Source organism: Camellia sinensis, chromosome 9, assembly GCF_055761805.1.
Source record: "Camellia sinensis isolate YWXY chromosome 9, ASM5576180v1, whole genome shotgun sequence".
In the NCBI taxonomy this organism is placed as follows: Eukaryota; Viridiplantae; Streptophyta; class Magnoliopsida; order Ericales; family Theaceae; genus Camellia; species Camellia sinensis.
This window is the reverse complement of record NC_138969.1, coordinates 95,323,917-95,341,075: the sequence shown is the minus strand read 5'-3', so window position 1 is coordinate 95,341,075 and position 17,159 is coordinate 95,323,917. Positions and strand designations below refer to the sequence as shown.

Sequence of the window (17,159 nt, the reverse complement as noted above, 5' to 3'; positions counted from 1 at the left end):
CACGATCTTGTTATGTCTAAATATAAATGCAAGAGATTTACATTATGATGTGATTATGAAACATTAGGTAATACCCCAGAACACATAATAATTATTCAGTGTAGAGTCAATTGCAAGAAAAAGGCAACCCAATATGCTATACTTCAAAAAAAATCACCCTAGTACTGCTTCTCAGGCCATTTGTGCTAATCAGTTTATCTTGCAGAATGCTACACCAGGTACTGTCGCTGGTCCGCCTGCGCATTGTTGTGGATGGCTCTTGGGTCTCTATCGGTGAGCCTACTGGTCTGGCCTGGGTTTGTTTTGATCCAGATAATCAGTGGGTCTATGAGGATGCTATCGTCGGGCCTTCCCTGTTATCTCCCCAACAAACTGAAGTAGCTGCTGTTCTCCAAGCTTTGCAGTGGGCATATCATTACGGCATCAAAACTTTGCTTCTTCAAACGGACTGCTTGGTCCTCGTCCGGCTGTTACAACACCATGATCAAGACTATGATTGGAGCCTCCACTCCATCCTCACTGATATTTTGTATTATTGTAAGTTTTTTTATCATATTGTATTCCAGAAGGTGGACCGTGAAGTGGTTCAAGATGCTCATCATCTTGCCACTGCTGTAAGACTTTTTGTGTAATGTAATGTTATGCTGCTGTGTGTTGTTCTCAAAAGAAAAAAAAAAAAGATCACTGGGACACATGTGCTTTTGATTAAGATCCCATACATGAAATCAGAATATTCATTTTTGTAAATAGGCTCCTCCTACATACATGGGCACATGAGGCCACAGCTATGCGTGTCTTAAAAAAAATTAAAAATAAATAAAAACAATCAACAGCCATTGAAATAGTCAAAACTATTCCCCAATAATTGCGCTAAATTAACTAACCATGAACCAACCATTCTGTCAAAGGAGGAGCACAAACAAAATCATAGAATATTTGCTGCATTTGAACAAGTTGAAGAGAAAAAACATAGACAGACAGGGAGAGAAATAGGGGAAGAAAAGAACAGACAGCAATATCAATTCTGCCTTTCTTTGGATCTCTCAACATATTAGAGTAGTAGATTTTTTATTTTATTTTTTACCATTACAAAGTACCCTCAAGCCTTTCTCCTCAATTTAACGTCCTCCACTGTTTGTAGCTCCCTTTTCACGAGAAGGTTTCATATTGTAGACCACAGTTTTTGTCTTGGAATTTTTCTCGCTGTATCCCAATTGCTTTCTGGAAAAATATGAATAGGACTCGAGCGAGTTCAACCCCCAACTTACACCCTTCTTCAACAGACTCTGAACAGCACGATGATTCGAGTTTAGAAGGTGAATTACCCTCCTAAAATGTTTTTCATATTCTTCTTCTTCTTTTTTTCCTTTTTCTTTTCCCCTTTTTTGAAGAAATTTGAATAGAATCTGGTCCTTTAAACAATGCAATAATTGGACAATGCTCTCAATGTTTTGAAGCAATTCTGTTGTTAATAGTGTATGCATGCATAATATGTTGCAATTCTGTTCTAAAAGCCAACTAAGAGAAGATAATCATTCCTTCATCTAAACAATATAATTTCATGAAGCTAGTTATGTTCCAAGAAAATGAGAATATATAGAAGAAACAACAATAATTCATCCCACTAAAAACATCACCACTAATAGCACTAATGCATTAAAAAATTAAAAAATAAATAAAAAAAATACAACTCCAAGATCAAAACATCACATCATTAATAGCGGGACCCACTGCCACCTAATTAGTGGAAGCACTAATTAGTGCTCCCAAGCATTTTTCATAGAAGAAACTAACCCAAAAGGAATTGCACTTCCATTAACAAAAATTGCTGACCATTCATCTTTGCCTGACTCTGATTCTTTGTTAATTAGGTGTCACTGCAACTGTCAGGTTGTTGCTGAAACTAATTCAAGATCACAAAGAAGCATGCGCTAAAGAGAAAAATGATAGCAGAAGAATGCTAAGGGTGGCTGGAATGATGACCATTCTTGACAATGTTAGAGCACGGATTCAAAAGTGTCAATCTTCTGGCAAGAGAAAGGAAGCCGAGCTGAGGCGGTGCAACACTGAACTCCTTAGGCCTAGTAATGTCCCAAGGGACAAAAGGCCCACTGAACCTGTTGATGAGAAAGACTTGTTAAGAAGAGAGATCATTGCATGTTCCACCGCACGTAAGAGCCTTGAAGTCATGTGTTGTAGCATAGGAAAGGAGAAACAAATTATGGCAGCTGAATTAGCTAGGAAGGTTCAAGAATTGAATGGAATAGAGGAACTTGTCAATGACCTTAAAGCACAAAATAAGACATTGCTGGCAAAAGTTCAACAGTGTGCTGCTGAGCACAAACAGAGGAAAACAAGTGATGGAGGAGGAGATATACATGGAAATGCAATCCTCCAAGAGAAAAACAATGCACTTTCAGAGCAACTATTGAGGTCAATCGACGGGTATAGATCTGTGAAGAGGAAGTTAAAAGAAGCACAAAAGGAGAACGTGGCAATGTGCACCACGATGGAGGAAATGGGGGTGGAGGTTGGAGTTTGCCTGGAGAGAATCCGGGGCTTCAAACGACGGGTGGCAATAGGGAATGAACAACCGGTAGATATTGAAGAGGATATTTCAGAGTTGGAGCACTTGTTTGAGTGCTTTGAAATGAAGGTTTCGAAACACGGGCAAAGGAAAAGCAATTGTGTTAAGCCAAAAGACAAGATCAGTGCCTGTAAGCCATCTGTTCTTGCATGTGAACAAGGGTAACTTAGAACCGGATATTTCCTTAATGTTTTTTGCTAATATTTTCCATTTAAAAACAAAAAAAAAAAACTATAATAAAAGGGAGTCAGTCTCAATGTATCAAAATAGGAATGATTAGTGATGTTGCACTTGCACATTGTTCATATGCGATTGATTGGTTCAGTTCACAGCTTGTGTCATATAATCCGACTGAGTTTTTCTTATTTTCCCTTTGTCTTCTCGGTTTCCAAACAGAGCTAATTAAAATGCTGCACTAACAAGATGTTGCATTTTTTTTTTTTTTCCCTAGGAGCCTAAAAAGATATTCTACAATCTAACATCTTTTAGCATGAAAGCTTTCAGCAACCTGAATCAAATGATGGCACATTAAACAAGGTCTGTGCCTAATTCAAGACCATATCTTGAAGAAACTTCTTATCTACTTTCAAGGATAAGTATTAAGCATCTCTAAGGATTCGTTTGCTACAGCTAATTCTAAGCTAAAAGCTGCAAAATCTAAAACTAAACCTCCCTTAATTTCAGGATAATCGGCGTTTTTCAACAAATTTAAGCTATATTACATAAGCTGTAAGAGTAAGAAACAACTTTAGATGAACTGAGCATACAGGTCCGCAAGGCTTTTGTAAGACCCCTGATCTGTGTTATGTTAATTGGTCCTTAATGTGAGTAGGATTATGTGTCTAGTATGATTTTGTGTGCCATCATGTGAAAATATGTGGTTTTGAATTTCTATCTATCTACCGTAGGAATATCTGTTTGATTATCTACTTTGGAAATTAAATTGGAGGCCTTATCGGCCATAGAACCCGAAATTGACTGCGCCAATGTGATTGGCATAATTTTTAGAGCCTACGGTGAAATTTGATTGAAAATTGATTCGGATCAGATTAAATTGATTAAATTAATGGATTAAGTGCCCAAATACCTCATATTAAAATATTGTGCTTGAGTGGGGTTGTATAAGGGGCCATGATATGTTCAATTCCATCTTTTATTTTATCTTTGGCTGAAATCAACTCTCTAGAGAGAGAGAGACCCGAAATTAGAGGGAGAAAGGGGAGATAATTCAAGTTTGGCCTTGAAGCTTGATAATCTTGAAGCCATACTCAAGAACTTGCTATTGATTGGAAAATTTGAGCCCCTAGACAGGTAATTGACCTTGAATTCATAAGTTTGAATTTGAAATTTTGTAAGTTCAAGGTTTATTTGTGATCAAGGGCATAATTTGAGTTGAATTTATTGAATTGGGAGTTTATATGAGCATGCATGCGCATGATTGCTATAGTTTTGCTTATTCATGCATGAGCCATGTTGAACAAGAGGAATTGGGCATCAAATCTCACATGCATGCATGGTTTTCATAAGTTCCATGATCATAAGCCTTATTTGTACCATTTGAACTCAAATTGGAAGCCAATAGATGCCTGCATGTATGTAATTGTTTTGAATTTGCATATTTGAGCTTGAATTGCATGACTCATGATGAACTTTGGTTGAAATCCATGTATTTGACCATCTTTTCATCATATGAGATGAGAATGAGGGTTATATGTCACATGCATGTACAATCCATGGGAGTAAAAGCTTTGAATGCATGAAGTTGTTATGTTGGTAACGAATTTGGTGGAAAATGAGCCATGCATGGGTTCGATTTGTGAAATTGAGCTTCAAAATGTTGTAATTTGATGTTTATACCATGTTAGTACATGTTTATGTGGAATTTGAGCCCCAATCATGCATTTAAAGCCTTTGAATGTCAAGTTGAAGCTCAAGAACATGTTCTGGATTTTCCAGAAAATTTGATGTCCGCTCGAGCGGCGGAACCGCCGCTCGAGCATGGAATTCGTGCTCCCAGTATATTTTGCAGACATGACTTCCGCTTGAGCGGGGAAGTTCACGCTCGAGCGGGGAGCCATGTAGAAAGGCCTTCCGCTCAAGCGCCAGAATGCACGCTCGAGCATAATTTTGACATAACCAGCACTTTTGCAGGCCTTAAGGGTCCGCTCGAGCGGGGAAGTCCACGCTCGAGCGGAAACCCTATTTTCTGGAATTTTGAAAATGCATTTTGTGTTCTGTTTTCCATTCCCTTTCACTTCAAAGTACTCTTAGGCATACATCGAGCATTGTAATTGAATTAAAAAGATAAGAATGAAGCCTAAAGAGGAATATGTGAATTAAAGAACGGATTGAATTATTTGTGACCCATATGTGTTATGTGATATGTAGGGTCAAGCTCCAGGACAAATCCACAAGCCGATCACTGTGAGCAATATCTGAAATACGTTGTTATCCAATTGCTTACTTTTATGTAAGTTTTGTAAAGTTCATTAATTTGAATGGTGGACAGAGTTTGATATGAAAGTTTGAAAAGGGCCTAAAGGCCAGTTTGATATAGAAGTTTGAAAAGGCCAAGAGGCCAGTTTGATATAAAAGTTCGAATAGGCCTAAAGTCCAGTTTGATATGATAGTTTGAAAAGGGCCTTGGCCAGTTTGATATAGAAGTTTGAAAAGGCCAAGAGGCCAGTTTCATATGAAAGTTCAAAAAGGCCTAAAGGCCAGTTTGATATGAAAGTTTGAAAAGGCCAGAGGCCGTTTTGACAAGAATAAATGATTGGGCTGAAGGCCGATTGACATAAATGATTGGGCCAAAGGCCGTTTTGACACAAATGAAAGTTTGACACGAATGATTGGGCCAAAGGCCGTTTTGACACAAATGAAAGTTTGACACGAATGATTGGGCCAAAGACCGTTTTGACACAAATGAAAGGTTGACATGCATGAATGGACCAGAGGCCAGTTTGACATGAATGAATGGGCCAGAGGCCAGCTTGACGTGCATGAATGGGCCAGAGGCCAGTTTGACATGAATGAAAGTTGAATGGGCCAAAGGCCAGTTTGACAAATGGAAGATGAATGGGCCAAAGGCCAGTATGTTTGGAACCACAGTCACTTGACTTAAATTGTGTATTTATACATATGTTAAATAGAAATATGAATTGAGCCCAAGGCCGTTTGAAGCATGTTGTTCTACATACCGTTTGCATAACTCTTTTATTTGATATTATTCATTGGGCTATCGCTCGCGCTCATTCATGTGTTTGTAGGTGAGCCAAGAGAAGTCCAAACCCAGCCCCAGTGAAGTCTGTATGGAACAACTAAGGTTTTGAAGAGTCAGCCCTTGTGTCTCACGCACGAGACACGTCTTCGCCCTTCTACCATTCTATGTTATTTTGTCATGTTGGCGAGGACTTTGGTGTATGTCTGTATATAGCTTTGTTTTGGCTGACTTAGTTTTGAATGATCATGTCTGTATAGAACTTTATGTTACTATACTTTCTGTTGTGAGTTATTAACATATGTATGTATGGAATGTTACGATGTGCATATAAGTACGGCTCTATGGACAAGGTTTTAAAATTGCTTCCGTTTAGCCCCCGTTAACTCTGTAAAAATACGTCTAGTTTGGTTTGAGACCGTAGGTAATCTCATGATTACTGGCCGGTTATGTCCTTAACCCACGGGGGCGGGTTCGGGTCATGACAGCTTTGTTACTGAAACTTGCTCATGAAATCAAGTCTATGCATCATTATAGCCATTCCCAAGTGATAGATCTTATCAAGGGTCACTATTTATTAGTCTAATGTGATGCATAATAGAATCTTCAATTCAGTTGATCAAAGCAAGCATGGTGCTTATTATCCTCCTTTTTTTTTCCCCTTCCACTGTGTTTGGATGATGTATTTGGATATGAATTTGGAAAAGGTAAGGGAAATGGAGAAAAAAACTAGCATATATTTCATTCACCTTATCCATAACTCTTCGGAAACTATGTCGTACCCATACCGGGTATTTACTGGTGTATGATACCTCGTATAATACTTTTGCATACGTACCGGATACACAAAACACATATCTAAGTTTTTTCTTCTTAATTTTTGGCTTATCTAGATGTACCTAGTATATATACACAAGTTGTATTGTAACTCAGTTGAAATAATATTTTCTTCTATCACAGAGATAAAGCTCCTTTCATTAGACTTCTTTTTTATTTTTTATTTTATACTTAGCATGATTCTAAAATTAAATTATGATTTGTAAGTTATTTAATATATTGATATTTAATTTTGATTTATATCTATACTTTTGACATTAAATGTTAATTGTAGATTGAACCTTAACAAATTAAACCATTTAATTAATTTTTGCATTATTCTAAATTAAAAATAAATATTTTTTGCAAGTGTACCAAGCGGGTACTGGTACCCAATTTTTTTTTAATTTTACCGTATCGACCCATATCGTACTAGTATCAGTACTTATACCCGTACCTGTACTTGCGCTTCATAGCTCTACCCTTTCCCTTTTTCAAATCCTTATCCAAATCCATGATACAAAAACAGCCATAGGGAGCTGCTTATTATCTTTCTACCATAGAGAATTCCAGATTACTAGTTGGAAGTTATAATGCAAAGTCAATCTAGCATAGTTCATGAAAAAATTAATAATAAAATTTAATCCCCAATTCTGGTATAAGCCTTTTGAAGGATATTGCTCATCCTAGGTCACCGAAAATTACATATAATAACTACAACTGAAGAATAACCCCTTCATTGTGAATCAAATCAAAACAATAAAAATTTAAACTCAAAATAAAATAGGCAATATTCAAGCAAGACCAAAGTGTATAAACAAAGATGACTTTTGGGCTTAGTGGAACCACAACAAACAAAAAAAGACTCACCATCCTGTCTCACCAAAACATTAAGAAATAATCTTGAGCTGTCTGTGCCAGTGCATTTCTCTGAAGTAGGTAGAACTATAAAATGAACAAGTTCTTCAGATTATCGGTTTGAATGTTCATATTGTATTATCTCACATTGAAACCCATTGAATTATTTCTTAAAAAAAATACCTTCTGTACGTATGACGCATCAGGCATCAGATGATTATTAATTTTGTAATTTTTATTTTGAGTTTTTTCACAGGGACCATTATTCAACAATTCTAAGAATGCATCTATATATCCTCTTATTGGTTATATTTATACCAAGGACAAGATAACATTATCACATCTTTACTGTCATATGATATAATCATAAAATTGTTGCAACAGAATAGGCAACAGAGCTCTGTTTGGATTAATCTCTTTTACCAACATAGTTCAAAGAAACACTATTTACACACTGCTTTGTCCAATTGAGGTTTCTTAACAATTTATGTCATCAGATTTTACTCAAAATTGGTGAGACATAAAATTACCTTCGTAAATTATTCAACAGCTGAAAAACTTGCTGATATTAGAGTATATAGAACTGATGAGAGATGAAGCACCCTCCCGCAATCACAGAACTCATTATTCTGCAAGGTTTTGCAACTTGCAGGCAGCAATAAAGTTCAAAACCCATGAGTTGCTGCCACTATGCCAAACATGCTAAATCTTCGTCTGTATCTAACCAGAAAAAAAATCCAGTTATGGATCTTAACAAGAGAATCTCACACTATCAATGACCTGATGCTTTCAACATCCATATACCCCTTATCTATTTGCAATAAACAAGAACTAAATCTTTTAATGTGCTATGTCTGTAAAATGTTCTCTTAATTGAGACGAAGAAAGCTGTAAAAATAATAATAATAACAATAACTACAGTTATCTTTTGGTTGAGAAATCGGTTGAAGTACTAATATAAAAAGATGCATAATAATCTTTAATAAAAATAGTTGTTCTGAGCCTCTGACGCTAACCTGCACAATTCTAATAATATTTGAACTTGTTTCTTTACATGTTCTGAAAAAAACAGAACAGACAACCGAGAATTTGGTTGAAGGCACAGTTTGGTTGAAGTTACAGTTTGAGTGACAAATTATTAACCCCTGAAGCAACTTCCATGGTCATGTAAATGTTCATCAGGTTATCCATATGGGATCAGGGCGAGAACCTCTGCACACAAAATATTATTTAGTTGTTGAAGAAATACAATAAACCACAAAACCAGTACATCTTAAAAATATGCCAACAATATGGACATAAGGAAATTAGTGACTAGGATCAGGGTAAAAGTTTACCTACATGTTGAAATTGTTGAGCAGTAAAACTTAGTTTCTTTTCTGACACCTTAAAGAGTGTCAACATTACCATTCATAAGTGTGATCATTTCAACTAAAATACGTAAGGGGAATCAAATGTGAGAAAAATAGAATTTTTTAAGAAAAGATGTGAAAGGGATAGAATTTGTCAAGACAAGAATGGGACATAGGTCAGTTCAACTACCTAGATCACTGTAACGAGAGTGCGGACTAGCCCTAGCTAGGGTGAAGACTGACCTGCCCTTGTGTACGTAAGGAAACGGGTCAGTAATCTAACATGGATTCTTCTGAATGTGTGAAGTACCTTTCTCGGACACTCAACACTCAAGTAAGGGTTTGTGATGTGTGTGCAATGTGTAGATGGGCATTCACCTTACAAGAATTTCTAGTAATTCAAGTTATCCATAAAGCTGTACATAAAATCTTCATATAATGCATGAAATGCTCGATGGCATTTTATTATTCATTCACTTAATTCTCCATAAAATCTTCAACATTCAGTACACAAAAGACTTGTTCCTTTTATTTAATGGAAGCTTATAGCTACGGACAATTCACAAAATATTCTATCTTCTTATAAGACTGATGATAAAGGTGGAATTGGTGTGTGAGCTAGTAGTGGGCATGGTAGATATTTGAACTATAGAGTTTTTGCACGTAGGCCTAGGAAAATTACTTTCCATTTTCAGTAATCCTTTGATGATAATCATTTGAAGTAAACCTGCTGGTAAATTTTGTTTGCGACTAGTAGTGTTCTACTGATTATTTCTAGTATACTGAAATAATTCTCATTTAATCTTTATTCAATTCAAAATAGAAAACTGTAATACAAAATGATATGAAATCGATCTCAAATTTTATTTTTCCAACTTTGAATTAGGTTAAAATTCTATATGCTTTTTAACAATTGTGCCTGACTTTATTTTTCCTATTTTGCATTTAGGACATGTTTGATTAGTATAGGATTGAGATTATTGGTCCATGGACTCACAATACTATGTTTGATTGCAAATTTTATTAATTGAATTACATATAAGGCGGACATTTAATCTAACGAAATTGGTAATTTTTAATATTGAAAGGGGCTGAGAATCATAATTTCAAAAATAAAAGAAAAAAATAAAATGAATAGTTATCTCACTAATTTAATTGAATAACTAATCCTACATTATTTCATGGGATTATTAATCATTTTACTATTAATCATGTTAATCAAACAAGGCCTTAGTGTACAAGTTTGAAAATTCTCTTAAAGTTTGCAGATTTTTCAACTAAAATCTTAATTTTGTCTCAATTTGGTTCAATTAATTATACCCATTGGCATTTTTTTTTTATGAAAAATGCACATATGAGCAACATGGCTCGTATTTTTAGGTCAAAATTATAAACTTATTCAATTTTGTTTGTTAACCTTAACCATCTCAATGACCATTTTCCATCAAAAACCTTAATATTTTTCACCAAAAAAAGATAAACTTCATTGATAAAAATTAATATACATAGAATACTGAGCAAATATCAATAAAGGCGGCGAATGCACAAAATATCAAAGTGAAATTAATCAATCCTGTTGCGGATCGGGGGCACACCAGGGAACTCAAACAAGCAATAACACACAAGATTTAACGTGGTTCGGCAAGTCGCCTACGTCCACGGGCAGCGGATTCACTATATTGAACAAAATGGTAAGAATTACAACACTCTCTGTAATTCTCTCTCTCTCTTTGCTCTCTGTTATCTCAGCTGTACCTCTCAACTCTCCTTAGCTTCTCTATATATAGAGATTACAAATGCAAGAGAGTCTTTGAAATGAGCTGGCTCCCAGCCCATGCCAGCCCATTGTTGTGCTTTTGGTGGCTAGCTTCTCATGGCCTCAAGGCCAACTCACATGGCCTCATGGCTTCCCCACCATGGCCAGAATCTGTAGCCAATATTCAACAAATCTCCACCTTGGCAAGGATTCTCTTATCCAACGTAGTGATCGATCAACACTGCCATGCACCCGAAGGTGCTCAGTTCCGAGAGATGTTGACCAAGTCCAAACAATGTTGGAACTTGATCCCAGAAACTACCTTTGTGAGCATATCGGCCGGATTATCTGCAGTACCAATCTTTTGAAGCAGAATATCCCCTTCATTCACAATTTCTCGGATGAAATGGAAACGGACATCAATGTGCTTGGTGCGGGCATGATGAACCTGGTTCTTTGCCAAACAAATGACACTCTGACTGTCACAAAACACCTCAACGTGCTTCTGAACAATTCCCAAGTCTTCAATCAACCCATGTAGCCAAATAGCTTCCTTAAAGGCTTCCGTCACTGCCATGTACTCTACCTCTGTAGTAGACAAAGCCACCGTTGACTGAAGCGTTGACCTCTAACTTACCGGCCCTTTAGCAAGCGTAAATAAATACCCTGTTGTTGACCGGCGTTTGTCTAAGTCACAAGCATAATCTGAGTCCACATATCCTTCCAAATTCTGCCCGAGTCGGTTATCTCTCTCGAACTTCAATCCCAGATTGACCGTGCCATGTATGTACCTTAGGATCCATTTCACTGCCTGCCAGTGATCTTTTCCTGGATCATGCATATACCTGCTTACCATACTCACAGCATGCGAGATGTCAGGCCGTGTACAAACCATAGCATACATTAATGCACCAACTGCATTTGCATATGGAACCTGTGCCATATGCTTCCGTTCTTCTTCTGTGCGTGGAGACAACGAAGCACTAAGCTTGAAATGAGGGGCCAATGGTGTACTTACAGCTTTGGTTTTCCCATTGATGCCAAATCTGCCTAACACCTTTTTCAGATACTGGGTTTGTGTCAGACAAACCGTGCCCTTCTTCCTGTCTCTCTTGATCTCCATGCCAAGAACTTTCTTTGCTTCTCCCAAATCCTTCATTTCAAACTCCCTTGCTAACTGTGCCTTGAGTTTGTCAATCTCCACCTTGCTCGTAGATGCAATCAGCATATCATCTACATATAAGAGCAAATAGATGAAGGAACCGTCGGGAAGCTTACGGAAATATACACAATGATCAAATTTACTTCTTGTGTATTCTGTCTCTATCATGAACCGATCAAATCGCTTGTACCACTGTCTCGGGGATTGCTTCAATCCGTACAAAGATTTGTTCAGCTTACAGGCCCAATTCTCTTTTCCAGCAATTTTGAAACCATCTGGCTGGGACATGTATATCTCCTCTTCAAGATCTCCATGTAAGAAGGCAGTTTTGACGTCGAGTTGGGCGAGCTCGAGATCAAACTGTGCAACCAAAGCTAACAAGATGCGAATAGACGTGTGCTTCACAACAGGTGAGAATACCTCATTGTAGTCTATTCCTTCCTTCTGAGCATAGCCTTTAGCTACCAATCTAGCTTTGAATCTGATGTTGTCTCTGCCTGGAATGCCTTCCTTCTTGGTGTAAACCCATTTACACCCAATTGCTTTCTTGCCTTTTGGAAGTTGTACCAACTCCCAAGTCTGGTTCTTGTGAAGTGACCTGATCTCTTCAACCATAGCCTCCTTCCATTTGACACTTTCTGCATTATGCACGGCTTCTTTGAAAGTGCACGGAACATTGTCTTCCATGATTGGAAGTGCATAGGCTACCATATCGGTCATCCAACTGGGTTGCTTAGTAACCCTTTTTCCTTTCCTGATTGCAATGGGTTCTGATTGTTGCGGAGCCTCTGGATCTTCATTTTCATCTGAACTCTCTTCAGAGCTATCCTCTGAGACTTCTTCAGGATGGTTGATTGGCTGACTAGTCTTTGCTGGAGTCTCAAACTCCACCTGCACTGACTTCTTCAATGCTTCTTCATTCTGTTGAGGATCTGGTTGCTTCAGCATTGCAGACTCATCAAAGGCAACGTCTCTTCTGATGAGAACTTTCTTTGATTCAGGGCACCACAGTCTATATCCCTTGACACCGTCACCGAAGCCCAAGAAGATGGCTTTCTTGGCTCTTGGATCCAACTTAGATTCTGTAACATGAAAATATGCTGGACATCCAAAGATACGTAACTGATCATAATCAGTAACTGGGACTCCTGACCATACCTCCATGGGAGTCTTCACATCTAATGCTGTAGTAGGTAGTCTGTTGACAAGATGACGAGCATAGTTCAATGCCTCGCCCCAAAATGCCTTGCTCAATCCAGACTGTGACAACATACACCGGACTTTCTCCACCAAAGTGCGGTTCATGCATTCTGCAACTCCATTCTGCTGCGGTGTTCTAGGAACTGTGAAATGTCTCACTATCCCTGCATTCTGGCAAACCTCAAAGAAGGGATCTGATGTATATTCTCCACCATTGTCAGATCTGAGCTTCTTGATCCGTCTGCCTGTCTGGGTCTCAATCATCTTCTTCCACGTAAGAAAGATGTCTAAGACTTCATCTTTGTGTTTCATTGTATAAATCCAAACTCTTCTAGAGAAATCATCAATGAACGACACAAAGTAGTGTTTACCTCCCAACGAAGCAGTCTTGGAAGGACCCCATACGTCGGTGTGGACGTAGGCTAGAATCCCTTTGGTACGGTGAATTGCAGTACCAAACTTGATTCTTGTTTGCTTGCCCAATACACAATGCTCGCAGAACTCAAGCTTCCCCGCCTTGGCGCCTTTCAACAGGCCTTGCTTTACCAACCCTTGTAAAGCCTTCTCACTGACATGCCCTAGGTGCATGTGCCAAAGTTTGGAAGTGTCTGATGCATCATCTTCTGAGCTGGAACTGGTGGAGATAGCCACTTTCCCTGTGACTGTAGAGCCATCTAGGAAATATAAATTTCCCTGCCGAGTACCCTTTATTGCAACTAATGCTCCTCGAACAACTTTAAGGACTCCACCTTCCATGGTTACTCTGTAACCTTTGGAGTCTAAAACTCCCACTGAGATGAGATTCTTGGTTAGATCTAGTACATACCATACATCTTCAAGAATTCTGATTGTTCCATCATGGATCTTCAGTTTAATTGTTCCAATCCCCTTTGTCTAGCAAGCTTGGTCGTTGCCCATTAGCACAACTCCTCCATCGAACTCTCGTAAGCTCGAGAACCATTGCTTGTTAGGACACATATAGAATGAACATCCGGAATCTATTATCCATTCATCAGACTGGCCATATGATGAAACTGTGAAGGCTCCTCCTTCATCATTATCTTCATCTCGTGCAATATTCACCTTATCTTCTGTCTTCTCTTTATTTGGACAATCTTTTGCCCAATGCCCCTTCTGGCGACAAGCTGCACACTCGTCTTTTGCAAGACGTCTTTTGTCTGAAGGTTTCCCCCTGGATTTTGAGCGAGACTTTCCTCGCCCTGTATTTCTTCTGTTATTTGTTCTGCCTCTGACTGTTAATGCCTCGGATGTTGAGTCCCTGTTTGCAGACTTATCTTTCCTTCTGAACTCATTGTTCACCAAGGCGTTTGCAACATCAATATACTTGATCTTCTTTTTACCGTACAGTAAAGTAGTAGTGAGATGATCATACGAGTCAGGCAAGGAATTTAACAATAACAGTGCTTTGTCTTCATCACCAACTTGATCATCCAAATTCTTCAAATCCGTAATAATTTTGTTGAAGTTATTTAGGTGTTCGTTCATCGAAATACCTTTAATGTAATCGAAACGAAACAACCTCTTCCTCAAGTAGAGCCGGTTCTCAATGCTCTTTGTCATGAACTTATCTTCCAGAGCCTTCCAAAGCTTCTTTGCAATATCATATTCTGTAAAGGCATACTTCTCCTCTTTTGCAAGGCAAAGTCGGATGGAACTGCAGGCCAGGAGATTCACCCTCTCCCATTCTATCTCGTCCAGGTCATCTGGTTTGTCTCCCAGAGTGAAGTGCAGGTTCATTTGGACAAGCATATCCTTAACTTCGCATCTCCACATGCCGAAGTTGCTGCTTCCATCGAACTTCTCTACCTCGAACTTGGCATGGGACACCGGGGTCCAATGCCTAGAAGTGCTTGTACTGGCTGAATTACTTACGGACTCGGTTGATCTAGATTCTGCCATTTTTTTAGAAACTTCAATTCAAAAAACTGACCATACAGATGTGTCCGGAATACTCCAAATAGTTGGGAAGCACTATTGGATCGTCAAAAACGGACTCCGAATGGCTCCGATCTGGCAAAAAACACTTTGGACGGGTCAGATCTGCAGAATCTGGTGCGCTGAGATGCACCGGATAATTTCTCCGGTGAACGGCTGGTCAACGGCTCGGTCAACGGCGCAGGTGACGCGGTCAACGGTGGCTTGACGGCTGGTCAACGCGGCTTGGTCAGCGGCTCAAGCTGACTGGGCTGACACGTGGCCTGTCAGTCGGACATGGGGCGCTGACGTGGCGGGATGACGTGGCGCTGACACGGTGCTGGCGTGGCGCTGATGTGGTGCCACGTGTCTCGTCTTCTTCCTGGAGACGCGCGTGTGGCGCGTACTGCGACTGTGGCTGATGCGCTTTTTTCAGAGAGCGCGTGAGGGCGCGTGTGGAGGCTTCTGGGCTCTGTTTTTGCTGTTCTGGACTCCTCTCGGGGAGTTCTTCCTCCTGGTATGGTCAAAAGTGGATTTTGAGCACTTAGAAATCTGGGCACTTTCGGAAAAAATTCGATTTTTCGCAACCCGAGCTCTGATACCAATTGTTGCGGATCGGGGGCACACCAGGGAACTCAAACAAGCAATAACACACAAGATTTAACGTGGTTCGGCAAGTCGCCTACGTCCACGGGCAGCGGATTCACTATGTTGAGCAAAATGGTAAGAATTACAACACTCTCTGTAATTCTCTCTCTCTCTTTGCTCTCTGTTATCTCAGCTGTACCTCTCAACTCTCCTTAGCTTCTCTATATATAGAGATTACAAATGCAAGAGAGTCTTTGAAATGAGCTGGCTGCCAGCCCATGCCAGCCCATTGTTGTGCTTTCGGTGGCTGGCTTCTCATAGCCTCATGGCCAACTCACATGGCCTCATGGCCTCATGGCCAACTCACATGGCCTCATTGCTTCCCCAACATGGCCAGAATCTGTGGCCAATATTCAACAAATCCTAACCAAGTTAGTACCAAAAAACAAACACAATCATCTACTAGCCCAACATTTGGTGAGGAGCCAACCGAAGCAAAATAAAATAAAAATACAACCCACACAGTTCAAAACCACCTCAATAGGAGCCAAATGGGTGCTTATAACACTCCCATTATAAATACGTATTATATGGGTGAGATTGATTTAACTGTATAGGTAATTTGCTAGTTTCTTTCTCCTAGTCTCTCTCCTTTTCTCTCTCTATAGAAACACAGAACAAAGCCTTTGTACTGTGAATAATATGGGTTGTTCTCTAATAGTTGTGCCCCACTGTTGGGAATTGTTCGACTTCATCATGGAGGCATGCAATTTACCCATATGATTTATAGATTTGGTTTAAGCATAAAAGGTATGCCCCGAATCCGTTTATTTCCGACGTGTATTATTTATGATTTTCCTACAATAATAAACCAGAAATTGAAATGGTTCGGCAAACCAAAGACTGACCTTTACAATAAGCTGAAGAAACAGAGAACTGATTAGATAGAGAGGCAATCCACCTTAGATTGTCTGCTTGATTCATAGGATCGGTAGGAATTGCATTTAGAAGCTTGCAGTCTTATAAGCTCTCACCTTCCCAAACCCGTAGAGATCTTCCACTCCTCTGTTGATAGGCTGAATAACCTGGGAAATTCATCTTTGAGTAAAAGAATTCCAGCCCACTTATCCACCCAAAAAGGAATTTTCTTTCAGATTTTTTAGAAAAATATAAACTACAAACGTGTTTGGCTTAGACAAAATATTTAAAAAAATTTAAAAATATAAAAAAGAGTGAGAAATGGCAGGTGATGGTAGATGGTGGGTGGTGACGAGTGGGGGCGACGGAAGACGGTGGTGGAAAATGATGGTGGGTGGTGGTGGCGGAAAACGGTGGTGGAAAATGGTGGCAGGTGGTGGCAGAAGACGGTGATAGAAGGTGGTGGCAAGTGGCGGGTGGTAGCGGCGGAAAATGGTGGTGGAAAGCGATAACGGGTGGGTGGATGGTGGTGGCAGATGGGTGGTGGATGGCCGGTGGTAGTGGGTGGTGGTGGCGGGTAGGTGGCGGGTGGTGGTGGTGCTGGGTGGGTGGATGGTGGTGGCAGATGTGTGGTGGATGGCGGGTGGTGGTAGCGGGTAGGTGGCGGGTGGTAGTGGTAGTGGGTGGGTGGGTGAGTGGTGGTGGCGGGTGTTGGCGAGTAGGTGGTAGGTGGTGGTGGCAGGTGGGTGGTGGTGGTGGCGAGTGGGTGG

General features: G+C 39.6%; 1 protein-coding gene and 1 long non-coding RNA gene across 6 annotated transcripts; one reads left to right on the top strand and one right to left on the bottom strand.

The window, feature by feature from the left end:
* Positions 1-925: 925 nt before the first annotated feature.
* LOC114258139 (uncharacterized) lies at positions 926-16,632 on the bottom strand. 5 transcript variants are annotated; one of them, XR_014340115.1, is made up of 4 exons: positions 16,380-16,628; positions 8,495-8,690; positions 8,009-8,198; positions 926-1,286 (listed from the first exon to the last, which is right to left on the bottom strand). It is a non-coding gene; the product is annotated as an uncharacterized LOC114258139 (long non-coding RNA). The 5 variants fall into 5 exon arrangements; XR_014340113.1 differs by having other exon boundaries at positions 8,009-8,192; XR_014340116.1 differs by lacking the exon at positions 926-1,286 and adding an exon at positions 1,980-2,117.
* LOC114258138 (uncharacterized) lies at positions 1,013-2,854 on the top strand. The gene is made up of 2 exons (XM_028198002.2): positions 1,013-1,316; positions 1,872-2,854. The coding sequence occupies exons 1-2, from the start codon at positions 1,232-1,234 to the stop codon at positions 2,750-2,752; spliced, it is 966 nt and encodes a 321-aa protein (XP_028053803.2). The 5' UTR covers positions 1,013-1,231; the 3' UTR covers positions 2,753-2,854.
* Positions 16,633-17,159: the final 527 nt, after the last annotated feature.